Raw genomic sequence first — 19735 nt, forward strand, 5'->3', positions numbered from 1 at the left:
GTCTTCAAGGACGCAACACAGCTTCCATCACAAAATTAGAACACTGATACAAAAGCAGAACTCTTGAGAGTTTGTACTGTGGCATGTAGATTATATTGACAACTTCCTAGATTGAAGTGTACCGGAAAATCAGGAATAAAATCTATACAATCTAACGTTCAACTCTCATGAACGAGATGATTTTATGGAGGAAAATTAGGCTGTGGAACCAGGGAAGAAGTAACCTAATTGTGGGCCATTTCATGGTAGATTACAATTGGCTCCAGGAAAAGTTTTATTTACCTGAGATTCATGACCAAGTCCATTTCACGTTAACAGATCTACTTTAAGGCACAACCTTTTTTTTCATTTTTCTTTGCTTTCTTTTTTGGTTTGTCTTAGCGCTAGCCAGTTCAACCGTTTTCGTTTTGTTCCGCACATTAAATAGTATAGTAATAGTATGTCTTTTTATGGAAACTTTAAAGTGTGTGAACTGTGTAGCAGATGCAGAGATTCTCCTCTTCACACTTTATACTTCATAAGATATAAAATAGTGTGGCGTAAAAGATTATCAATTCCAGACTGAAAACAGTTTCTCTCCAGTGTTTTGTTTAAGAGTGTCCAAAAATATGTTGTGGTGACACACCAGAGCCATAGTCAACATAACCCCCCACCAAACGCTGTAATGATATGAAAAGCCACAGTGTCACTCATGAGTAACTGCACTTGTGCTCTTACACCTTTGGTTTGCTGAGATGTTTTGTCTCAAAAATACACATAAAAGTGCTGCCACTTAATTTAAAATTCCTAAAAATGGGGAAATGAAACACAGAAGAGCAGTCTCCTGCTGCGAGGCTGCAATTACCACTGATAAAAGAAAGAGGGAGAGAGGAGAGAGGAGTGTAGCTAATCAAGCAATTGTGAAAATGTTGCTTCTCTTCATGTTTGTTAAACAAATGGTTTGACAACAAAGAGTTTACATTTATATTCTGTACAGACACTGACGAACAGGGACGTTCACCTGCTTTGGCGTGTCTGTGGAGACATGCCTCCAGCATCTCAGAGCAGAAAATGTCGCTAAATCTTACACAATATTCAGGTGGTTACTAACACGTTTGCCTTTTGGGTGACGAAGTTGAGAGGTCTGCCATATGGATCAGCCATCTTTAAACACAGAGGATTCCTCACATGTTAACTACATCAGTTATTTTTCTCTGTTTGTTTTTCAGCCGTTCCTTCAGCGCCACAGAATGTGATCTCCATTGTAAACGAAACCTCCGTGATGCTGGAGTGGATGCCTCCTCGGGATTCAGGGGGCCGGGAGGATGTAGTCTTCAACATCATCTGCAAGAGCTGTGGCGGAGGACGCGGAGGCTGCACCCGCTGTGGGGACAACGTTCAGTTTTTGCCCCGTCAGCTGGGCCTGACAGAACCCCGGGTCTACATCAGCGACCTGTTGGCCCACACGCAGTACACGTTTGAGGTGCAGGCTGTCAACGGGGTGTCAGACCAGAGCCCGTATTCCCCTCAGTACGCCTCAGTCAACATTACCACTAACCAGGCTGGTAAGTGGCCCCATCTGTCTTTTTCTACAGTTTTTTTTTTTAATCACCCATGTGTTTCTCTTCTCTTCTCCTCCTCTCTCTTTATCATGTCTATTTCTGTGCTTTGTAGTTTCTGCCCTGTGCCGTACTTCTCCAGTGCACTCATTGCTCCACAAGCACATAATGCACAGTGCACAGTCCTCCACTAAGTCAGCTATGTTCCTCTCCTGTATGGAGATGTATGCAGATGAAGGACTCTAAAATGGGAAGGAGAGCGCCACTGATGATGTGACAGACAGAATTTGACGGCCTGCTGGTCCTAACAGCATGACCTCATCACCATGTTTTTCAGACTGTGGTGTAGAGAGCTGGCTTGCTACTCCCGTCGCTCCACTTCATCGACTGTTCAGTGATTACAGCTCTCATCCACCTACCTGGTTGTGGTGAAATATTAAAATAAGATAAAGCATATAGTAGGCATAGTCTTTTAGTATATGAAGTAACCCTAACCCTAACAAATATAATTCTTTTTTAGATTTAAGGCCCTAGTTGCAGTATATTGAGAGGCACAACTTGTTTAACTTTTCTTAAACATTATCTAAGCTTCTGTCTTTATTCTAAAGCTACTGGAGCTTTGCTTCCTAATGCCACCGAGGTCCTTTCATCTCTCCTTATTTCACAGAGGCAGCAGCATTGATTTGCTCTTTAATTGTCTTTATGAAACACATCATTGGGCATGCCAAGCTTCAGAAACACTGGAAATACAGGCTGAGCTTTAACTTTGCACATCTCATCAACGAGATACGCACAAGCCCATACATCTGACTTCAAGCCTTAAAACGCAACACGCTGGGGCAGTCTCTTATTTTTATGGCAGACATATTGTGGGTTTTTATTTCCAACTACACTCTTACTGTCTCATTACTTTCCTCTGAAATTCCCGTATGGCCATATGTCTGCAGTTTAATAGGAAGTGAAAACAAGTCAAATGAATGCACTTTAAAAGGGAATAATTCACTTAAAATGACTCATTGTTACAAACTTCGTGTTTTAAAGCAGTCTGTTTGAGTTTCATAAAACACTGGGTTACAATGCTAAAACTCCAAGTCACGCAAAAATGGAGGCTGTTGCTCAAACGGTGACCCCTTTTTATTGTCTGTTTTGATTTGAGTCACTGGTGTGGTGGGTTAATGAGGGCCTGTGAGTGCAGTTAAGCGTTGTAATGAGGCCCCTGCCCCACTCTTTCTCACTGGCCCACAATAAGTCGCCACCCCAACCCATGGCTTCTCTTCTTCCCTGCCGAGGGGTCCTGGCGGAAATTGAGGGACTCTGCGCCCTCTCGACTGAAGTGCCTGTCACTTTGGATTAGACAGGGAGAGCTCCTGTCAGTTGGAACTGTGAAAAGAACTCAACTCTTGTTTGTACCACTCCTACCTCCCACCTTCCCCCATCACCCTGGAAAAACCAGGCTCGCTCCTGGGACACGGGATTGCAGTTTTTCGGTGCCACGCTACAGGGCTGGGGTCACAGGGACCATGAGCCCTTAATTGCATCTGGTTTGCGGGGGCTTGGAGGTTACATAAACATCATGTCACCCCTAATTACCTGAGGCAGCCCTGCACCTCTCTGAGAGTGAGAATCCTTTGTTTGAAATTTGGATGTGTCTTAATCAGTTCTCTGGTGAGCTTGAACCAGCACAGAGGTGTTCCATGAAAGCAACAAACAGAAAAGTAAATGAATTGTCAGCGCCATGAAGGTGTTTGATTTCTTGTGGCTGTGGTCCTTAACTACTCTGACTTGTTGATGTGAAGGGGCGGGGGCAGGAGGAGGAGGAGAGTGGTGTGAGATGTGAGCAAAACTTCTCACTCTCCATATCCAATCAAGCACCCACCACACTCTGTTACCCTCGGGGCTTATCCTCCCACCCTGTAGGTGGTTGGCGACAGTTCCTCTGTGATAAAAGACCTGATTGCCCTGGAAAGTGCGGTGCTTGATTACACACTGTAATGCCACACAAAAGGAGATAGCGTGCTGAATGGCATTTAAGCTCATTTTTATAAGCATATGACTAATTCCCCAATCTTTTGTGTAGAAAATTCAAAAGCTTTGAAACGTGCCTCCAAAGCTTTTTTTGTCTTTGTTTATAATAATGAGTCACATGCAAGCTCTCTACTTTGGTTTTGCTTTGCCTATAAAATGTTAGCCTCTGTGTGACGTTAAATGAGCAGAATAAGAATGACAGAGTTACAAATCCGCCGCCTTGTGTTTGACACTGATGGTGAAAACTTAGTCTGTGATTTAACTGCGTCTGTGGGTGAGAAAGTGGTCAAATTTCCAGCCGCACGCACAGTGGGGTGTAATGCAGTTGGCCTGCGCAGTCGATCGCAAAATAAGATAGAAATTGAAGTTATGTCCAAGTGTCTTCAGACCTAAAGACACTGTAGTTAATGCTTAAGATAAAAAGGTAAAAACAAATGTTAAAAAATGCTCTTTAGATGAAAAAAAATATGTTCTATTAGAATAATGACAGTTTTGATTGCAAATATGGTCAGTCATACCAATTATGAATCTTATCGCAATCGTAACGTGTACAAATAATCGCGATATTATTTTTATTGTCTTACCAAATGTACCTCTAGTATATATATAGTATTGTAAGGGTGGTGGATCAAATATAAATGTGTTTAACATATTTATTGCACGCATCTTTACCAATCACTTTTATACTGTTAACAAAGGTTAACTGAGATAAAGATACTAACGATGACAGTGTTTTAAGAACCAAAAGCTTTGATTGGATAACATAAGCCGGACATACATTAGCTTATTCCTCTGTGTTACATGGAGCTCCATCGTTACCCAGAACTATTGAAAACACATACATCAGTCACACGGCTGGGCTGTGCCATGTGCCTCCGTTGCCAAGGTCAACATCATTTATTTAAAGTCACCTCCACATGCATCATTCTACTGCTGCAAATTAGAGCCCAAATGTGAATTATTTTGTCACTAATATAGTGTATAGTCCCAAATAAAATGTATTTGGCTTTTACAGCACCCGATTTGCTTAAGGAAAAATACTGACGATGTTTGTGACCTGCTCTATTGGAGATTTACATCTTCATTGCAAAAGAATGGCTGAGTGACAGTGTGGGTGAGATGGAACATATTTCAAGACAGAGTAGCCAGATGCACATAAGAATAATACAAATAAATAAAGCATAGTAAACTAAGTAAAAACTAAATATAAAATCATGCTTTAATGAAATCCCGAGTAATGCACACCAAAGCATTTGCATCTGTTGCATGTGCTTGTTTGTGTTTCAGTGAAGTAGACATGGAGCACAATGTATATATTTTAATTAACCAGCTTTTGTTGTCTTCAGTCTGATTTGAATGCTTTGTGAAATAAAGCAAATGGCATGCAGTAAATGAGGGAAGCTGTTTTGAGTGCATGGACAGTGACAGGTTAATTGGCCATCATGCACACTAAAACAAATTCCAGTGGACGAAAATACTGTTTGTGTGTTTACCAGTGCCCTCTGTATGTACCTGTCATTCAAGGTGCCCACTGGAGCGTACCCTGTGCTTATTCTGGGGCTGTGAGTCTCACTGAGAAAAGTCTGCTGCTGAAAATGAATTTGCAACATGATGTGTAATCAGACGTTTCTGGAAAGCTGAGCGGCAACAACACAGACAGCACTACATCCTGCCATCTTGACTTCTTGACACAGCCTGGGACATGTGGCGAGATACACACACACACACACACACACATAACAAGAACATAACACAGTATAGTTTTATGTTCCCACATTGCACACACATTAGCATGTGTCTGATTTCAAGTGATCCCTCTCCAGTCTGTGTTCAAGCTGCCAGTAACAGTTAAATGGCATGGTTCTGATTAAGTGAGGCTTGGGTGGAAATTATAGTCATCACCATATGTCATTCATGTGTGTGTATGAAGCCAGCAGAATCGTTTCTTCTTTTTTTTTTTTTAATCATAAAATGAATGTACACTTATTGTATACAGATGATACTGGTGCTTTAGATCACGAAGTGGCAAACCGGCAAGAGCAAACTAATGACTGCCACTTATTTGCTCGCTGACTTCATCAACGTCAGTGCATTGAAAAGAGATTATCTCCTACTTGAATGAGAGCTATCTTGGAGGTAATTCAGCATTGCACAACAAATAAGATTGATCCCCATACACTCCCATGTGTATGCCATATTGCCTTCTATAGTGACTGGATATATTAGTTTCTAGAGGACATATTTGTTTAGGCATTTCATTAACTCAAGGTGAGCCGCGGCGTCTGGTGCTAATGCTTTCAAGAGCCAGAATTGGTTCCTTATCAGGGGAAACTGGCTGAACCACTTTACTTGGAGGGCGGGGGTATAATCGGGTGCAGCCTTTTCATATGGCCTGAAGATTTATGACTTAATTATTGTCCAAATTGTCCAGGTCGACTGTAACCAGGCTACCAGGGCTCCACTGGGCTGTGGTGTGAAAAGCACTGGTGCAAAGCCAGGTGGGACTGCCAGAATGTGTCAACACACCAGCCAGCCAAACGTGGCTGCTGCACTGTTGATTTTAGCACAGGGTGCCACTTAAAACAAAGCCAGTGAGTCATTCATAGCAATACCATGGCTTTCATGGTTTATTATCTGCTTGTATCATGGAGAGTAGTTTTAATCTATCCCTTTAATCTAATTGGTCCTGCATTGACTATGTTATTCACTTGACCACAGGGACGGGGTTCGGTGCAGAACATGCAGCCGAGACTTTGTAAAGCAACACACTGTGTTATTTCATACAATGAAATCAATAACAAAACAATGACGAGAAAAGCGTTCACCTGGCACCTATGATGTTTTCCATGCAGAGGTGCTTATTATGACAAAACACAACACCATGCTCTGAGAAAGAAAACACCTGTGTCCTTACCGGCATCTACATATTTACCAAAGTGTGCAAATAGAAACTACTAGGGATGTGAAAGTTATCCGTTACCTCTGTAATTATTCAGTCTTTCGTTGAAAGGTACCAGATACAGTATAATTACCACAAAGGAAAAAAAATTGCACCTGCATATTTAGCAATAAAACGACACATTCAGACGACTGTATCATCGGCTCACTCGTCTCTAGAGGTACGTGGGCTGGAAAGAGAAATAGACCAATTGACAGAGGGTCAGACAAGGACCACCATTCTACATGACGTGCAGTGTGACAGTGACAGAAGGTGTAAGAAGGGCACATATGGTGGTTGCCAGTGTAGGTCAGCCACGCAGACAGACAGGAGGCCTTAGCGTGCACCTGGAGCTCAGCACTGACGGAGTGTTGAGAGAGGGGCCGCTCTAGTTTTCTGCCAGACAACCCCAACATATACAACAATCATGCTACCACTGATGCTGCACAACACTGCTCACAGAGACACATCCAAGCAAGCAATATCGCAGAGCGAGTGAGACACTGTACACTTAGCAATAAAGTGGTTTATAAGTAGCTTTTAGGGCCAATGGTGAAGTTCATCAGATGACTTTACTTAACTTGAGCATGCTGTATGCATTTTATTATGACTCCCCAGAGGAGAATAAGCATATGGATTGTCAAAACTAGTTAAGTAATTGATCGCTGTACATAAATCATTCAGTAATTTTGTGTTTTTTTCCTCTGCGTAGAGTACACTTCGTTCTTTTCCTTCATGATGCGATGTGCAGCTTTAATCCTGTGCACAGAACAGAGGAACAGACTTTGCACGTCAACTGCATAAAAATGTAGGTTAAAAAGCCACAATCTTTTGGCCCAGTGGGCTGTAAAAGAGAACATAATGTGAATATACAATTAGATATTACTGAGTGCTTTAACTGTACCCTGAAATGCTTGAATTATTGACTGTGTTTTAATGAAGTGATTTATTTGCTCCTGCTATCCATGAGTATGACGTTGTCGAAAATAATAATAAAAAAGATAATAAATAACGGTGATGAAGTAAAAAAAAAAAGGGGTCTCAACACAATATGCCTCATGTTTTTGAATTTATTAATTTTTCTATAAACCTTGTGTAGTTAACCGTACTAATTAACAAAATGGATGTGCATAATAATAAAACAAAAACAGTCGCACTATCATGGGCATCTCTTGTATCCTCTTCTCTCTCTCTCTCCCACTTTCTTTGCCAAACATGAATCAGACTGTGCAGTTCAAATTCTTGTGGCGACTAATAGATTTATTATCCCTTTTAAGGCTGCTAAAAGCAGAGTTGTGATTGTCTCAGTGACCGTCTTTGCCGCTGTCTGGAGTTTCTGGTTTGAAACCAACATGCTGCTTTTCTCCTGCTCACATGTCACTAATACCTCTTTTCCTAATGTAACCTCGATTCACTTACACACGTACATCGCTGTGATCATGCGATCTGCATCCACCATCATCCTCTCCAAGGTTTATGTGTAAATTGGGGTCAGGAACTTTATAAGCGGAGATGATCTTTTATAATCCTTGCTTTTGTGTGCCACTCATTGCAGCAGCCTCATACCGTGTAGATAAGCATGGTTTCAATGCTAAGCGTCATCGCTGTGTGTTGAAACGGCAGTGGAGTGGATTTGATGTATATAGGTTGTAAAATTGCCTGGCCGAGCTCTACTTTAGATATGCTTTTTATTTCACATTTGAATCAGCACAAATAAAGACATTCTCTTGAAATTGTTGTCAAATATTGAGACTATGGTTCCAGAGGTCTTTGATACGGCATATAAAAACTGTTCAATGGAACCGTGCCATGTCGTTTTACATGTTCTTTTTAATATTGTGACCAAACCTTTTTATGCTGATCCACAAAACACGGTGCTCTTCTGCTCGTGTCAGCATTTGACTGTTTTTGCACTACCAACGAACCTATTAACTCAATAAAACAAAAATATTTTTGCAAACTTGACCATGTCAGAGTAAAAGAGAGCTGCAGCCCACACTCGCCTTTCCAACATTGTAGGATATCGACATGCATTCTGTGGTTTGCAGCGTTTTGGTTTTTTTTCTTCTTCTTCTTGGAAATGTCAGTTTGGAAGTTGTTTAAATGCAGAGAAGCAGTTTGCTGATTAAACAGAGTCCAATAGAGCTGTACAAGTCTAAACCCTTTGTGGCCAACAGCTTAAATGCTGTCTGTTTATTCCAAATCAATCTCGAGAGACTGACTGACCGCAGTAGATTTGCCTGTCTGTGAGTTTTTAAATTAAACTTTTGTTTGAAATTATTAAATCTTTTAAATTAGCAACAGAAATTTTAACTGGACAATAGTTAGCAGAAACAATGCAGAAACAAGGAAAACATTTTTTGTAATTACAAATACAATCGTTTTCAATGTGAAATGTAGGAAAGGATTTAGTCTTCTTTATGAAAAATACAAAGTTTTACTCTCAGCACTGGAATATTCCTATCAGTGTACCTGGTATTATAATAGGAAACATTAATCAGTACAGAGACAGGTAGCTGCTTCAGGATTTTCAAACAAACATCACTTAAGCCTAAACATATAATAATAATAATTATATATATATGTATATATATATATACACAAGTAATAGAAGTCATTAACAGTAAGTGTTCTAACAACTGCAGTGTAGAACTACTAAGCTACTCAAAGTTTATTCAAAGCTTAATGTGGTTCTCATTGTTAGTGCCACCCGCCAACAGAGAATCTGTAAAAACCTGTACTGTTTTTGATTGTGTATCGGTTTGCCTAGCGGTTGCAAGAGAATTGTCTCTCATTTCCTCGGCAGCACTGTCTCTGTCTCTACAGATACTTATCTGGTTTGTATTCCCCCGTCTGCAGACCCACCAAACTGGCTTACATTTAAAGCCTAACTTCTCCAAGCAACTGAAAACTCCTCAAGCCCCCGAAGTGCCTATTTTAGAATTAGGTTATCGTGTGTGTATATGAGTGTATTATAGTCCCCAATCATTTCCAATGCAGATGGTTTTAAGCTTGATGAACTGAAATCTCACTTATGTAGCTTTACTACTCTGGAAAGTCTTTATAGATGTAAAACCCACAATCCTTTGCATCTGGGGAAATGGGGCAGACTGCCAGTGTGCTAAAAGTACGTGCAAATATGAGCCTCTTTCTTTTAGAGGGCTCGATGCACTGCTCATAAACAGACGTCACTCTGTTAGAGTGGAGCAGTGGCAGCCTGTTTGGAGGGCTGCCTGTTAAAGGACCAGCTGTTTTAACTCCTTCAGGAAAGATTGTGCTGTGGGGGAAACTGATTTTTACAATGAAAAGGAAAAGGGATTTACAAGCCTTGACCTGTTCTCGCTACCTCCTCCGTTTCCTCCAAATCATAGCATTGCTCACTGCACCAGAACTTCTAATCAAATCAGAGCCTTGGTTGCAGACACACTGGGATGTTAGAAAGATGCACATTTTTCAGGTTAAAACCAGTGTTTATGGGTATCTAGGCGTCATTTGATGATCCAGGTGCAAATCTTCACATTTTAGTGTAAATTAAAGACAGGGTACACCCTGGACAGGTCGCCAGTCTATCACAGGGCCACATATAGATACAAACAACAATCCACTGTATTGAATTTCTGTTTAAAATTGGCACAGCGCCCCCCGCGACCCTCATGTGGAAGATAAAGCAGAAGTAGAAGATGGATGGATGGATGGATGAAAAAATCGGCACATCTACTGCCTCTCTGGTCAAACACCAGCTAATGTACTCAAATTTTGCAATTTGTTTAGTCCACAGTTGCGTCACTGGTACATGCTTTCATCACCCTCTTGTCCAGCCAGTGCAAGGCTCATTGGACCCGTCTCCCTCCCCTTTTATGAACCCAGGACCTGTTGCTTTGTTGCTTGAGCGATTGAGAGGCTCTTCTCACGGAGCACCCCACACAGCTGCAACTTGGTGTCAGATTTCACTAGCCCACTGTCTCTCTCACTCAGCTCTCAGCCCACTTCTTGGGATTTTAAATCGGGTGTTGGGTGTAGAATCAGGAGTTTAGTTCCATTTGAAAGGTCCTAAACATACTTCATCATGAGCACTATTCATAAAGCTGGTGATTCGCTGTGCTGTTTCTGAAGACCAAAGCAACATTAAACTGAAAGGTATCAAATCATGTGGTGTGTTAATCTCTTGCTGTTAGTAAAATTATTCAGGTATGGGAAATAAAAGTGATTACTTTGATTGCTGTGATTTTTTTCCACCGACCCTTTTCTGGTCCTCCAAACTTGATTTAACGGTTATTGTGGGTCCTGGAGAATGCTCCACCACTGGAGGTCTGTACAATAAGTGTGTTTTGTTCAAAAGGAACGCATGAGCTCAATCTGCTGCTTTAATAATAATAATAAAATCGAAGGTCAACAATAGGAAGGAGACTGCGGGAATCAAGCATTCAAATCAAGGAAATGATTCAAGAGAGAGTAAAAATGCCCACGAGTGTAGTATAATAAAAACAACATATTCTGGACATAAAATGATTGGATAAATGAAAGCCTCACTTTTGTATTTGTCTTAGCAGAAGCATGCTTCATTATGCTGACTTGAATTTCAAATGATTTTAAACATCTTTGTAAACACCATCTGTAATTGATTAGTAAAATCATAAGGTTTTCAAACATAACAGTATAACCTCTATCAGAAATGTTGAGTAGAACAGACTCTTTGTGTTCTGTGTTGCTGGGCCAAGGCCAGAGCTTCTTGCTAGAATAGACTCCAAAGCGCTGTCTTTCATATCAGATCCCAGGCTGGGTAATAATGTGGGATCTGAAACCTAATTCTCTGACAACAGCTGGGGACTCCCATCCTCAGTGTGATACACAACCTTGAAAGTTACGATTGGACCCCTCCCGAGGGTCCAGAGTATTCACTGGTTAATTTGATTGCCACTGTGATTATCCACAAGCGCTTTGCAGGCTTGGATACATCTGAGATCAAAACATTCAATATCAATCTCTACAGAATGAATGTGGGGCAAAAACCGAACTCCAACACATCAATTTGCTACATTTGCATGCAATAACCTTTTGGTTTTGGCAAGCTTTTTGTCCATTCCCGCTTTTTAGCATTCCCCTCATTCCTTAATACATCACTTATTTAAACAGGTTTGGTGAGGTGAGGCACTTATTCCCCGTAAAACAGCCTAATCTCACGAGCAGAGAGGACCACCTCTTTGTGGGGTTCTGGCCCCTGCATGGATGAATGCAGGGGATTTCTCTTAAATTGACTTTACAGAGCCCAGAGACTGAGAGACCATGTCTCTGACCAAACCCTCCAGATCAGCAATGACTGTGCAAATAAAGAGCTATTTAACACGAATTCTAATTCTAAAGTACGTCACTGACAACAACTTCAAGACATTTTATCTAATGTGATTATCATCCGCTTTCTCACTCCTCTGTGGTATATGTGAAACCTAATAAAATACTGCCGTTCAAGACATATTCATCAAGGCCGTTTATCTTTGCAATTCAGCCATCTAATTTAATTAGGCAGACTTATAATTCCTGTCTCTGTAATTAGAACCGCTTCATTAGTTTTAAGAACATGAACAGGGCAAACCTCTAAATAAAAGGATCCAGTGAAAGTGACGCTCGCCCACTTTGAATAAACTGATCTGACTTGACATGCTTTGTGAGGAGTAGGCAGTCGGCGTACATGAACAACTGGTGAACTTAATTACATCTTGGTTTTTAATTTCTAATTGTCTTAAGTAGGGTGCCGTCCGCAGGATTTTAAAATAATCACTGTAACAACACAGAAAAAAAAGCTTGAAACAACTACAACATGTGTTTAGGGGCATAACTCAGTGAATGATGTTGACACAATGAAAACCAAGTATTTACTCAACCCAAATTATAGATTAAGTTTTTTTTATGGGGGAGGGGGGGGGATCTAGGTACAGTTTAAGTACAATGGAGACCTTTAGATTCAGAGTACATAAATTAGATGTACTAAAATGGTTTTCATGTGTGGTACAGTGCTGTAGGCCATACTGCAATGAAACGTCGACTTGGCACGGCCTCACATTCCACAGTCAATTGGTGGAACGTCAGTTTAGCTTGAAATGCGTGTACTAAATTGACTTGAAATATGCAGCACAGGTCAATTGTTATTTTCTCTATTAGACAAATGTTTCAACACTTTCCTGCACTTTTCCTAGTAACTAAATGTTATGTCTCCCTTGAATATAATTTCAGGTTTTGTCTTTTGTTAGACCACCCCTTATCAGCTCCTCAAGCTTAGACATGTGGCATGCCACCCCGCCGTCTGGAAGTTGTCCTTTAACAGAAGAAAACCACAGTGTTCTCCCATCCTCTGTACATGAATACATGAGCTGCCTTTGTTTCTTTGGCCCTGTATCAGGTTACTGTAGGCATGGCTGTGCTGTGTGTTTAATGGAAAGGCTATGCAGGAAAAAAACCATGTGGTGGTCTTGAATATATGTACATCCGTAATGGGATACTCGTGAGTTCCTTTAAGAGTAACTTTCTGCCTTATTAGGCTGTCGTCTTGTGACTGCAAACAAACTTGTGAGTACAGTGAGATGGCGGAGATTCCTGAGAAGGGTGTCCTGACTGTTACTGTATACATTATTGTACCTCCAGCTCCAGGAAGGAGGCATATGATGTACAGTGTGTGTGCTGCAGAGTCAGAGGCCATCATGATGTAAGTGCTTTTCTGAGATGAAATACTGAGCATCTATTTATTATCTGCTGGCAACAGCACACGAGGACGTACTCAGACCCTTGACCATCACGGTTTATATGAGGCATCATAATTTTTTGTCTCAGATGGATGCTTCTGTTCGGGTCGGAGAGCATGCAAGGTTTAGCTGATTAGCTGATAAGAATGAGTGGGATAATAAATGTGACTTTATTTTATCATTGGCAAGAGTCACAGTCGTCACTTAGAGTCACTACAATTTATAGAATAAGCTGGTACAAGATTCAGAATCGGTATCGGTGTGATACTGGTCGAAATGACTGGGTCAGATATCAGGGAAATAAAAAACTAAAATCCGAATCCAAAACGACATATGTGGACTTAATTTAAACTCCAAGAAGAAAAAAGCAAAACAGGTGACTTGTAAAAAGACTGTATCGGACTGATACTGGTATCCAGTGGTATGCAGCCCTCCCTACTATATTTTCTGTGTTGCTTTAGTATTCACAAAGGCTTGTTTGCCTGATACACACTTGTGTTTCTTTACATAGACTGCGTGGATATAGATTTGGAGAAGATGTGAAACAGACACACATGGAGCTTGAGATTCTAAGATAGATAAAAGAGGCGCAGTAGTTGAAGGTTTCCAGTCGGTGGATTTTTTCCGTAGAGCACTTGTGTCGGTGGATAGACTTCTGTCTTTGTTGTTGTGACTCGGGGGAACTGCTGAGCTGCTGTCTGAGGTCTGCATGTGTGTGCAGCACGGGCCTGTAGGGGATGAGCATGGAGCTTGGTGTCCATAAATCTTGCCCGGCACCCCTCCCTTCCTCCCTCCCTGACTCTCCAACCCACCCAACCCTTTCACACATACAGAGGCTCCAGCTTTAGACGCCCACAGGCCTTGCCAGGCTCCCCAGACAGTGCTTTTTTATCTTCAACTTCTCTTGGCTTTGCACTAACCAATGGCCCCCTGAACTAATCTAAATGGTTGTTGGAAGACATCAGGTGATCACACTCCATTGACCTTATGGCTGCGCTAAAAAGAATGTACAACATTGTGGGTCATTGGGAGACTATAGTAGGTCACCCATGAAAAGCCGGTCAATTAATCTAACACTGTGTTTACTTAAGAGTGCGTGAGTAAAATAATTAATGTGGGGAAAGTAAGAAAAATACAACAAAAAGGAAAAGAAACCTTTTAAGATATATTTTACTCAGTTAAGTGCATGAACAGTATATAGTAAGACATCTTGAAAAAAAAAGAAATAAAACTTTATTTTTGAACTAACATGCATTATCAGAATACTTTATTAACTTTATTATCCACACTGGGGCTGAGACACTGTTGACTATTTTCTCGATTGATGGAGTAATTGTTTGGTCCATAAAATGTCAGAAAATGTTGAAAAATAAAACATTCAAATAATAATAATTTGTTGGTCAAAATAGTTGACAATTAATTTAGTCATCGATTAATCGAGTAATTGTTTCTCTTGTTATTGTACATTTGTATCTTTTGTATTCTATGTTGTCACAGTACATGTGGTGCAGCAGTTGCCTGGAAGAGCTAATGATGTAGTTCGGGATGCTGTAAACTTCTAATGTTAATAATGAGCTACTGAAAATGATCTAAAGATCATGTCCAGGCCAGAAAGCAAACCGGCAAATATTTATGTTTGAAATATAATTACATTATTACTGTAAGTGTGCTGCATTAAAAAGGTTGAAGCTAAGTTGCCTGTCTAAAAAAAAGAGTAAACATCACTTATGATAATAAAAAAGAGAAATGGAGTAATCATGGGGTTGCTCAATCCAATAAAGATTACTTAAAGTAAATTAAATAATAAAGCCCAAACTGTTATAAAGCGAATTTGCTTAAATTAGATTAGGCTGAAAGGACAAGGATGTGTCACACTGATCTTTTTAGTGGCTCTGTCTGTATGTTTAGTTTATGTGGTTGACAGAATGAACTGTAATATGCGGCGCTCTTGTGATTGTAAAGTGATTTATTTGCAGCGGCATGACAAGCGCAAATGAATCATGAGGAAAATCACAGTTGATGCTGGGAAGTTCCACAAGGCAGGTGCTGTGGTCTAGCCTGTGCTGTGACTTGCCAACCGGCACGTCACACTCCGCAGTGAGACTGTCTGAAAACAGACTGCAGCACTTTATATAAGTTTTATGGCTTTGCATGTCACATGTTTGTAGAACCTGGTGTTTAGCTGTAAGATTAAGGATGTTGTAAAAGTCTCTGTGCGTGACTGAAGTTGGTGGTGATTGATGTGCCTCATCTTTAAACACTTCTTTTTTGTGTTTCTCCACAGCTCCATCCACTGTTTCTATAATGCACCAGGTCAGTCGCACCGTGGACAGCATCACTCTCTCCTGGTCTCAGCCTGACCAGCCAAATGGCGTCATCCTGGACTATGAGCTACAGTACTATGAGAAGGTACCGTTAATGCAGCCACGCATTCTTTCTATACGATTAACTAAATTGTGTGCTAATCGTAGAAACTGTACATTTCAATTTAGAATATCTTCCCATGCGGGTTTGCATAACAGCAAATCCTGCGAGACATGTACACAGAGCTCCTGAACATTGCTTAGAACTTATGCTCGTTCTCTTTCAGTTATAATCACAGTCAGTCACTGGGAACAGAAACCACGCTCAGCCCAGCAGCAGCAGGGCCGCTGAGGATTGATGCGTAGAGACTTGCGGTTGAAACAATGGTGCATTGACTGCTGTAAAAATAGTACTCAGGGGCCGAGCTCCTCCCAAACTGCATTCTTTCTCACAAGTAAACCTGCGGTCACAAATGTGCGTTGACTCGAGGACTCGAGGATCACTTAAAATGCACACAAGCAAACGCAGACATACAGGCATAATAAACACGTATGCGCATATACATACAGCATCTGTTGAGCTTTCGCCGACATGCTGAGCCATTCCACTTAAGTAAAAGTAAAGGTTTTACTGACACTGCTGGAGAGAGCTGTCAAAACAATTGTCCTGGCCCCTGCTGTGGCTCTGAGGTGTGTGTGCTGAGCACAAGCTTGAAGGGAGCAACTAAAAGAGCCTCTGCACTCAGACCTGTCAGTGTTCTGGAGAAGAAGGAGTGTGGCAGTGAGACATGGCTCTGATCATCAGAAAGAAAAGCTCAAAAAAAGCGGTCTGACCTAAAACTGCCACCAAAATGTACCTTCTTACCTCCTGTTGGTGGATGCCTGGCTCTTAGAGTCCTGCTGCTTTATCAGGAATTATTCTTTTGTGGTAACAGATCATTCAGAGTAGTTCTGTTTTGGTGGATGCTCAAATAAGTGTAGAGGTCTGTATTTGTTTGTACCTTTTCTGCTTCTGATTTTTCAAGTATACCCAAGATAAGAAAATATACTTTATAAATAAACAAATATAAATATGAATGTTGTACAAAATAACATGTTGTAATATACATATATATATATATATATATATATATATATATATATATATATATATATATATATATATATATATACACATATACATACATACATATACACAGTACATATATACATGTATACTGTATGTATATATACATATATATACATAAAGGCAGTATGTACACAAATAAATAAAAGTGGAACATTTCAGTTCAATGTTTCACTGTTTGATGCTAGAAAATAAGACATTTAAATGTTATTTCTTCATAAAAAGCTCTCGATACAAATTGATTTCTCATCTAAAGAATATGTTGTCGTCCATTCCAAGAGACAGGTGCACAGGATGGTGGCGAGTCTGGCGACGTAGTCTAACTTACTTACATTTTTAAATTATTTCAACATTTCTCTGCTAGACCTTCATCAGGGAAGATTTCTTGTTTGCTGTTTGGGATGTAACATTTTGAAGCAGAGTTTTTGTCTTAAAATCCCCATATGAAAAATAAATCCTGTGTCTATTGACAATGTTGTATCATCTGTCCTAGATCTTAACTGGGTATATATTTTATTCCTGTGGCATTTCATAATTCTAAGCCTTTGCAATGGGACTGTAATTACTAATGTGCACCAATTCAACATGTTTTTTTTTTTACATGTTTTTTTTTTCCTTCTCTTAGGACCAGTCAGAATATAACTCCTCTACCGTCAGGAGCCCGACCAACACAGTGGTCATCCGTGGCCTCAAACCAGGAAGCATTTACGTGTTCCAGGTTCGGGCCCGCACCGTGGCCGGGTTTGGACGCTACAGTGGCAAACTCTACTTCCAGACTATGACTGAGGGTGAGAATTTAGCCTTTCTTCACGAAAGCACGAACAACTGTTATCACCTCTCATGTTTGGCTCATTCACACACAATGAATTCAGATGGCTGGAGAAATGGAATGGAATCATTTTGTAAAGTAAACACGTACAAGTGCCTGAAATACTGTATATTTATTTTCATCATGTCCTTTTCACAATTTGGAAACATCCCTCAAATAATGCTTACATAATAATCCCATTATTTATAAGGACATGTTGAAAGAATTCTTTTTTTTATGTGGCACAAAACGATATTTTGCCAAAAATATGTTATTGCCAGTTGCCACCACAAGCCTTCAAGTCAAAGATGAGGTCAGAGTTGTCTTATCTTTGAACAATGACACAACATGAAGAGGATGGAACATTCAGTAAACCTCAGTCATGTAGGTTAATGTTCGAGCCAAGTTCCTGGGTTTTCCCTTCAGAACATCTCATTTCCTTCAGCCTGCAGAGACCAGAGCCCATCATTAGCCTCAACTCTCAAAAAAGTCCCTGATGCTGCCTCACGTACAGATCCCAGCTAACAAGATACATTTAACACTGTAAATGCTGAATACACTAAGGCTGTGGGAGGTGTATTATTATTTCACCAGAAATTAATCAGTTTTGTCCCCATCCACTGAGATCTTTTACTTCTGCAACAAACAAAAGTAAAGAAAGAAACAAAAACAACGCAAACGTTATGAAAAATAAGCTTGAAGCACAAATCTCCACAGACTGGCATCGAGACCCAGTAGTCATCAGAATGAAATACAAAAGGATAAACCCCTGAATTTAAAATTTAGAGGCACACATTTAATCTTTGTTGAGAAATGTGTAAAACAGAGTATGACTTCATTATCTATTATAACCATTTAGAAACGGTTTATATCTGATTATTAGGAGGTTAAGTTACTGTTTTTGCAAGGTGACCACTCCTATATAAAACACAAAATATATACTTTTAATCTTTTTTCCATGTTTTTGGCTAAAACTGTGACGTTGTGTCATTTGCAATGCTCAAGAGAAGATTCTGGCTCAGTCCGCATGTGCTCATTCAGTAGCTGGATTCCTACGCTTGGCTCCCAGACCCGGTCTGGGTCTCACCCAAACATGCGCTCTCTGCTCACTTCACACAATTTCTGCCAGATGATTTGTCCATATCCGCGGCATCTGAGCCCATTCAGCTTGCCTCGGAAAATGGGCCATGCAGCCAGTCAAGATGCCAAAATGCTCAGCGGTTCCCCCAGCCGTATGTCTGTCTGTCACCCCGTTGCTCCCGCCATATGCATCGGCTCAGATGCTTACCCATATGTTTCAGCATGTGACTCTTTGAATGTGTGTGCATGCATAACACTGTGCTAATGAATATGTTTTCTCTTTTCAATAGAGGAGTACAACACCAGCATTCAGGAGAAGCTCCCGCTCATCATTGGCTCGGCGGCTGCTGGCTTGGTTTTCCTCATTGCTGTGGTCGTCATCATCATCGTCTGTAACCGGTGAGTCAGTCCCATCGCAGTCTGTACCAAACTGCCTGTGGGCTCATCGTCAGTAAAACATCTGCACAAGCTCACAAAGTGGACACGTTTCCCTTTCCTTGTTGAATTCACTATGCTGGCATTAGTACTGTTGGCTTAATAAATGTAAGTTATAGAGCTGAAACATTCTTGAGCTCCAAGCGCTTCAAAAATCCCTGTCATTCAACTGCAGACATATAAAAACAAATCAAAAGATCAAAGATGTGCCTTTTTCTCCAATGCAAGATTTCACTGACTCTTATTAAAGATGTAGACGTGAGACGTAAGACATTTTGAATTATCAATAATTATTCAGCAAGTGATGCAATGGTCTCAGATGGTAGACCATTTTGCATATAATATAAGACCGAGTGCTGCATTGTGGTATAGTCTTAAACATCACCAGGGTTAAATGAGAAGTTGCATTTTTCAGAATACTGAAAACAGCTGGTAAGTTAGAGAAATTAATGTTTAAAAACACTTTTGGGACCCGATCATAAACCTTTACAAGATACTGAGCAGCATTTTTGTCACACTGCAGCACATGCAGTCAAAAACAAAACTTAAGCCAGTGCTGAACAAGCTTTAAATCTCTATGTATGAAATGTTATTTCCCTTACTTTATATAAGTCAAATGAATTTTATTGAGAGATTTTATATATACCAAAATATTGTCTCTTGGAAACTATTACTACACATTGTTGTCACAACGTGAAGCTCCTCCAAAGCAATTTCATGATGTCTGTGAAGTAAAGAAATCACAGAG

At 40.4% G+C, this 19735-nt stretch overlaps 1 protein-coding gene across 5 annotated transcripts in view; it reads left to right on the forward strand.

Moving 5' to 3' along the window:
• Nucleotides 1-19735, forward strand: part of ephb2b (eph receptor B2b) — a 110600-nt gene that overhangs the window by 78246 nt on the left and 12619 nt on the right. For all 5 annotated transcript variants that reach the window (XM_044023558.1, XM_044023560.1, XM_044023561.1 and 2 more), the window contains exons 5-8: nucleotides 1209-1544; nucleotides 15520-15644; nucleotides 17290-17452; nucleotides 18843-18951. In XM_044023558.1, the coding sequence (XP_043879493.1) occupies nucleotides 1209-1544; nucleotides 15520-15644; nucleotides 17290-17452; nucleotides 18843-18951 (733 nt within the window). The remainder of the gene's footprint in view (nucleotides 1-1208; nucleotides 1545-15519; nucleotides 15645-17289; nucleotides 17453-18842; nucleotides 18952-19735) is intronic.

This window comes from Solea senegalensis, linkage group LG4 (genome assembly GCF_019176455.1).
Source record: "Solea senegalensis isolate Sse05_10M linkage group LG4, IFAPA_SoseM_1, whole genome shotgun sequence".
In the NCBI taxonomy this organism is placed as follows: Eukaryota; Metazoa; Chordata; class Actinopteri; order Pleuronectiformes; family Soleidae; genus Solea; species Solea senegalensis.